This window comes from Myotis daubentonii, chromosome 9 (genome assembly GCF_963259705.1).
Source record: "Myotis daubentonii chromosome 9, mMyoDau2.1, whole genome shotgun sequence".
NCBI lineage: Eukaryota > Metazoa > Chordata > Mammalia > Chiroptera > Vespertilionidae > Myotis > Myotis daubentonii.
Genome location: NC_081848.1, coordinates 83,942,887 through 83,949,865, shown reverse-complemented (window position 1 = coordinate 83,949,865; position 6,979 = coordinate 83,942,887). Strand labels below are relative to the sequence as shown.

The window sequence follows — 6,979 nt, the reverse complement described above, 5'->3', positions numbered from 1 at the left end:
GGGAGGCCAGAGGGCGAGCCTCCGAGCGCAGCGCCCCGCGGCTGGGCTCCAAGCGGGTGCCTCCTTTCGGCCGCGCACGGCCCCCCTCCCGGCGCAGGGGCAGGCCGGGGCGGGGGGCCCCCGGAGCCGAGGCGGCCTCGGCCCCGTCGGGGAGACAAGGGGGCGACCAGGGCGGAGCGATGCCGGGCGGCGGCGGCGGCGGCGGCGGCGGCAGTGGCCCCGGTCGGGGCCCGTGACCATGGGCATCGCCGAGTCCACCCTGGACGAGCTGCCGTCGGACGCGGAGGAGCAGCTGCGCCACGGCGAGCAGCAGCTGGAGCTGAGCGGGCGGCGGCTGCGGCGGCTGCCCAGCGCCGTGTGCACGCTGAGCCGCCTGGAGAAGCTGTACGTGAGCGGCACGGGACTGCGCGAGCTGCCGGAGGAGATCGAGGAGCTGCGCGAGCTGCGCATCCTGGCGCTCGACTTCAACAAGCTGGAGCGCCTGCCCGACGGCCTGTGCCGCCTGCCGCGCCTCGCGCGCCTCTACCTGGGCGGCAACCGGCTGCTGGCGCTGCCCGGCGACTTCGCCCAGCTGCAGAGCCTGCGCTGCCTCTGGATCGAGGGCAACTACCTGCGGCGCTTCCCGCGGCCGCTGCTGCGCCTGGGGGCGCTCCAGTCGCTGCAGATGGGCGACAACCGGCTGCGCGCGCTGCCCGCCGACCTGCCGCGCATGACGGGCCTGCGTGGCCTCTGGCTCTACGGCAACCGCTTCGAGGAGTTCCCGCCCCCGCTGCTGCGCATGGGCCGCCTGCACATCCTCGACCTGGACCGCAACCGCCTGGGCGGCTTCCCGGACCTGCGCCCGCTGCGCTCCCTGCGCGTCTTCTCCTACGACCACAACCCGGTCACCGGGCCGCCACGCGTCGCCGACACCGTCTTCCTCGTGGGCGAGGGTGCCGTGGAGCGCATGGCCGAGCGCGACGAGCCCGTCCCCCGGCGGCCGCCCCGGCGCCCGGCGCGGGCCTTCGAGGATGATGAGGAAGAGGACCTGCTCATGGGAGGCGGGGGCTCCCGGGCCCTGGACGCCGCTCCAGGACTGGGCACCTGAGCCTGTACTCTGGGTGATGGACTAAAGCCGCTCTGGGAGGAGGGGCTCTGGGAAGCTCCGTGGGAGCGGTGGGCAGAGCGGGGCCACTTTGGGGGAGTGGCAGGGAACCGGCAGGCCTGGGGGCCACCTTCAGACAGTCCTGGGCGGTCCTCAGACCCGGGGGCACGGGCTCCAGCCAGCCCCCTGTGCCTGTGTCCGGCCCCTGAGAGCGGCACTGACAGCACAGTAGAGAGGTCAGCTTCCTCCTGGAAAGGGGCCACTGCTGTCGGTGGAACCAGCACGTGGCTGAGCCGGATGCCCAGGGGGGCCACCGCCCTCCCCCCTCCTGGAGTTTGGCCCTCCTAGGACGCCTTTCTGGTGCAGGAGCCCCCGCCTCTGGAGGGGCCACTGCGGTGAGGCGGGCCTGGCCGGGGCAGAGGCCTGCAGGGGCCGGTGCCCAGGATAGAAGCGGGAAACTGGGATTGGGGCCCACACACCGCAGCTGCCCTCGCCCCTCTACCGGGGCGCATTGGACATACCTCCCTCCCCAGCCCCCCCCCAGTTTGTATGGGGAAGCGGGGCTCAGGAGGCAGGGTCTGCACCTCTGCCTTGTACCCAGTTCTCTCCTCCCAGCTTGTGCCTGGAATCTGGCTGCTCCCTCCCCCGCCTGAGCCTCCCAGCTGTCAAGGTTGACAAGCAGCCACTCTGCCTGGAGGCCTCCTGCACTGAGGAGAGCGGTGCAGGGCTGGGGAGGCCGCCTAGCGCCTTTCCCACTGCCTGCACTCTCCATTCCCTTAAATGGGCACAGGCAGGGTGGCTGGCACGGCGCGGGGCATGGGACGAGCACTGTGTGCCTCTCCTCCGTCACCAGGGACAGCCTCAAGTGGGTGAGGAGGGGCCCGCACGCTGCCATTCCCGGGGCCAGACCTTTCCCATCCGAGCAATAATGGGCATGGGCGGGGCGGGCGGGGCCAGGGACACTCAGGGACACGCTCAGGGCCCGGGGCCCCACGTGGTGGTGGTGGTTTCTTTAGGAAGAAGAAAAAAACCGGCTGCAAGCAAATTACATTTCTTGGAGAAAGAATGTGCATCTCCCCGCGCCTGTTTTTTTTTATAAGCCCTGGGGGCACCGGGTCCCCTGCTGCGGGGCCCTGGCTCCCCCTGGCACCGCCCTGTCCGGTGCCTCCGCTCCAGCGAGACGCCCGGCCAGCTGCCGTCTGCTGGGGGGGGGGGGGGGGGGTATGAGCCCAAAGGCTTTGGCTGCTCAGGGCTCTCCCATCGGCCTCGGCCTCACTGGGTCTGACTCTGCCCCCTGCCCCAGCTACGCCGCCTTCCTCGGTCTCCTCCAGGTTAACGCTCAGGTTCCCGGACACCTGAGATGTTCCTGAAGCTTCCTCAGGCTGGGCTGGCCTTTCTCGATTGCTTCACCGGCACTGACCCTCCCCCCGCCCCCCCCCCCCCCCCCCCCCGCTCCTGCCCCCTCTGAGACTCCGTTCTTCCCTCCTTCCCGCTCCCTCTTCCTCTGTCTTTCCCTCTTAGCTTCTTTTTATTCGGTTAGGGTTTTACTTTCTCCCCTCCTTGTTCAGAAAAAAAAATTAAAACTTTAAAGAAAGGAAGAAAGTGGTAAAGCTTCAAGCCTAGAGGCCCATCTCCCATGAGATGCTGCTAGGCCACCATCACCATGGTGACCGGGCTGATGTCATACCAGGCCCAAAGGTCAGGCCTGGCCCAGCAGCTCTGCTGGCCACTGGGCTGGGCCTAGGTTGGGGGGAGGCTGGGGAGGGTCTGGAGCAGTCAGCTTGCCAGTGAGGGTGACGAACAGAAAGTGGGGGGTGGGAGGAGCTTGGGGGCTGCCTCCTGCTTGAGGAGGAAGAGGGGTCAGACGTGGTCCCTCCTAGAGCTCTTCAGGTCCCCGCGCTCACCCTGTGTGGCTCCTTCAAGGCCAGTGGGCCTTCTCGGGGCCTGGGAACTTAGAGGAGGCACATGAGGCTCAGGTCCCACAGGTGGGGTAGGGGTGGCAGCCCGCAAGAATGTCCTCTGACCCCGTGACCCGTGTCACGGCGCAGGGGGAATGGCCCTGGTCCTGGCATTAGAAGGCTGGGTTCCAGCCCTAGTTCTGTTGACTGAGTGACCTTGAGAAAGTCATGGCGCCCCCGACCTGAGCCTCAGTTTCTCCATTTGCACAGGAGGTGGGCTAGTTAGATCCGACTGCAGCTCAGGAACCGTGCAATCTGTCCGTCTACCTTCCCTTTATGCAAATCTTGGATGTCGGGGAGCAGGGTGCCGGGGCAGCCGCCGGGGCAGCCACCGTCACCACGAGTAACTGTTGGCACTGTGAGCCCGTTGTCCTTCCTCTTCCTCTTCCTCTTCCTCTCCCTCTCCCTCTCCCTCTCCCTCTCCCTCTCCCTCTCCCTCTTCCTCTTCCTCTCCCTCTCCCTCTTCCTCTCCTCTCTGGTCTGTTTCCCTGTAACTCTTTCCCTGCTGCACTCACTCGAGAGCTCCAGGTCGGGCAAAGGCCCGGGAGGAGTCCCCTGGGCCACCCTGGGCGGGCCCCTGGCTTTGCTACTCCACTGCTCCAGCATCAGGAGCCGGCTCCTCGGGGAGGTCGGGTTTGCTTAAAGTGGGGGCTGATGTCCAGCTGGAGGGCACTCGGAGGGCCCGTCTCCCTGTGGAAATGGGGGAGACCCGGGTGGGGAGGGGCTGTTGCCAGGACAGCTGGGCAGGACAGCTAGCTCCCCTCGGTGATGAAGAGAGCACTGTGCTAGGAGTCCTAGGGCCCCTCCCCCACAGCTAGCTGCCTGTGCCTCCCTCCGGGGAGCGGGAGGAGGGGGAGGATTTTGGAGGGGCCACTTATAACACCACTGTGTCTGCAGTTCCGGAGGTTGTGCGGGGCCGTCAGCAGTGTGTGGGCCCCGGGGGGTGAGGTGGAGGGGGGGGGTCAGGAGGGCCTTGGAGGAGTTGTGGTTGTGCCAGGCATGAGGGCAGAGGCCAAGGGAGTTGGCCTGAGAGCAGGAGGGCAGGCAGTGGGGACGAGCAGAGCTGTGGCCATGCAAGAGGCCGGCCCAGGGGGGAGGGGCTTGCCCATAAATGGGAGCTGGGCCTCCTAACCCAGAGCTCAGTCCTGCCGGGAGATCCCCTCTGGCCTTGGCTGGCAGTCAGGTCTGGGTGTGGGATGAGTGGTAGTTGTCAGTCTTCCCTCCTGGACCGCCCCCCCCTCCCCACAAAGCAGCAGAGAGGGGGGAGGGGGGACCCTTTCCTGGCTTTGTCACGCCACCCCCTCTTCCTGCCCCCCATCAGGGGCTGGGGCAAGCAGAACAGGGTGCTTGGGACCGGGCCTGCCCAGAAGCCACCTCCTTGCCTCCCAGGCCTCCCAGGCGCCTGCTCAGCATCTGTCCCGACGCTTCCGCAAGACACGTGGCTTGTGGTTCTGGATGGATGTTTATTAGCGCACCCAGGGGTGCACACGGAACACGGATTCAGACAGGGGTCCCTGCCCAGGGGGCTCACAAGCTAAACGAGACACAACAGACACGTACACACAGGACACGAACACAGGGCGTGGGGCACCTTCCAGGGAGGCAGACGGTAGAGGAGCCGAGGGCCGGGGCACAGCGTGGTCAAGCATCGCCCTTCAGGGTGTCTCCGTGGGGAGCCGGGAGAGCGGAGGGGCCCAGGATGGCGTGCCGAGCCCAGGAGGGACTCAGGAGAGAGCCCCGGGGGCAGTGGACCGGCGGGGAGGGAAGGGCCCATCTGTGAGGATGACAAGGGGTCTGACGAGGTGGAGGCAGGAGAACGAGGCAGGAAGTCCAGCAGGAGGCCCGGAGCCATGGCGGGAGGCTGTCCCTCGGCCGGCGAGCTGTCCCTGCTGTAGGCTGGTTCCCGGGGCCATCTCCCCGTACAGCGATCCGGGGAAGGGCCCTCTGAGCTACTTACCTGACCCTTGGGCCCCTCCGATCTCCAGGGCAGAGATCAGAAGAAGAAAGAAACCACCACCTTTTAATTGGCGTTTACACAGGCTGCCAGACATGGTGGGGAGGGAGAGGGCGCGCAGCTTCCCGTGGGGACCTCAGCGGGCAGGACACAGCTGCTGGCCGGGGCCGGGGGGCAGGGGGTGCGATGGCCCCCCTCCCTCTGGGGGTGGACACATGACAACCGAGGGCCCTCACTCCCTCGTGCCCGAAACAGGGGTAGCACCGTCCTGAGGGGCCCTGAGAGCGACAGGCGCTGTGTCCCTGGCGGCCTGGGGAGGGGCGGCCGGACGGTCATCGCTCCTCTGTGGTCCCGAGGGCAGGAGGGAAAGGGCTCACCACAGTGGTCAGGGCCCTGGCCCGTTCCCTCGGGCTGGGCTGGCCACGGGCTCTTTGGGTTGGAGAGACTTTTCTAACCCGAAAGGATTAAACCAGAAAGGGCGGCCGGAAGCCACAGGCCCAGCCACTGGGGTGGGAGCTCCCTGGGCGGGAAGGAGCCGCTGACCTGAACACTGGCCCAGTGAGTGGGAGTGCGGGCGGCAGTGGGGGAGGCCGGGGCTTCTTGGGTTTGTCTGACCGCCTTGGAGGGTGGTGAGGGCCCCTGGGAGGCGGGGGAGGGGGTGTTGGACTAGGGGTGCTACAGGGGGCCCCTCAGACCTCACGGTGACTCCACTCCTAACAAGCGGGACTTCAGGCCTGGGCCCCGACCGGCTGCTCCCTGCTCCCCGGGCAGCGAGGGCTGATGGGCCAGATCCGAGGGCCTCATCGCCAAGGTGACAAGATGAGGGGAGACTCCGAGGCCCAGGCTCCCCACCCCTCACCCCACTGCCTCTTCCCCTGGGAGGCGAGGGAGGGCTGGGACCCTCGAGGAAACAGCCAAGGCCCTACTTTTCCACGATCCTTTATTAATCGGAACGGGCCGCGCCACAAAAGCGGGGCCCATGCCCACAAAAATATGATTTTGCAAAGAGGAAGTCTTGCTGGCTTAGAGGGTGCGTGTGGTGGAGAGTTGTTGTATGGTTCTTTTTTCCCTTTTTTTGTTTTTGTTTTCCTTCGGTTTTTCTCCATCTCTCTTCACTGCATTTTTTTTTTTGTGACAGTGGGTTTTTGTTTTGTGGTTATTTTTTTATAAAACACTTGCGCTCAAGGACTCGAACACAACACAAACAACGGCTACCAGCCCCCACCCCTGGGCCCCAGCCGGGTTGGGGGTCCGGGGCCCCCTGGGCGTTTTTGTGGCTGTTTTCCTGGTGTCTGGCACCGGTGGGCAGGCGCGAGGACCTGGGTGGCGGGGTTTGTACAGCGGCGCCCTGGGGAGACGGTCACAAGGAAGGGAACCTGGACGAGAGAACGACTAAGTCTAGGGGCCCACGAAGACTGACGACGCTCGGAAAGGGGCCTGGGACGCAGCGGAGGAGACAGGCGGGGGGGCGGGGGGGGGGCAGGCGGGCCGGCTTCGGCTGCAGTAACTCTCTGCTCACGGGGGGCCCCTCCCAGTCCCCCGCCTGGACCCCCGGTGGCGGCGGCCTCACAACCTCCCCTGTGAGGTAGGTGAAGTATTGTTACCATCATTTGACAGGTGGGGAAACTGAGGCCCCGGGAGGGGGGCGCGATTTGCCCAACAAGGTCCTGGGATGGCGGCAGGGCTCCGGTGCCCACCCCCGTCCTCAAGTTCCCCCATTCCCCAGACCACCCGCCCCTTCCCGCGACAGCCCCCCAGGTCCTTGGCCCTCCACGCGCGCCCCTCTCCTGCGCCCGGGCTGCGCGTCACGGGGGTGGGGAACCCCAGGCGGGTGCCTGGGCGAGTCAGACTGGGAACCGACACGGGCGCGGAGATGCTTTCTGCATGTGATTGGCTGAGAACCCAGTGGGTGGGGCTGGGGGGCAAAGGCTGCATTTGCCCGGTCCACTCTGCAAATTAGTGCAACTCCTCCCCCCGCCCCCC

General features: G+C 66.6%; 1 protein-coding gene across 1 annotated transcript; it reads left to right on the top strand.

Annotated features, from left to right (window-relative positions):
• Window positions 1–238: 238 nt before the first annotated feature.
• LRRC10B (leucine rich repeat containing 10B) lies at window positions 239–2,156 on the top strand. The gene has a single exon (XM_059710482.1). It carries the CDS (start codon window positions 239–241, stop codon window positions 1,085–1,087), a length of 849 nt encoding a protein of 282 aa, XP_059566465.1. The 3' UTR covers window positions 1,088–2,156.
• The last annotated feature ends 4,823 nt before the right edge of the window (window positions 2,157–6,979 follow it).

Excerpts from the sequence above, each read along its gene's own strand:
- LRRC10B (XM_059710482.1), top strand. The coding sequence starts at position 239 with ATGGGCATCGCCGAGTCCACCCTGGACGAGCTGCCGTCGGACGCGGAG.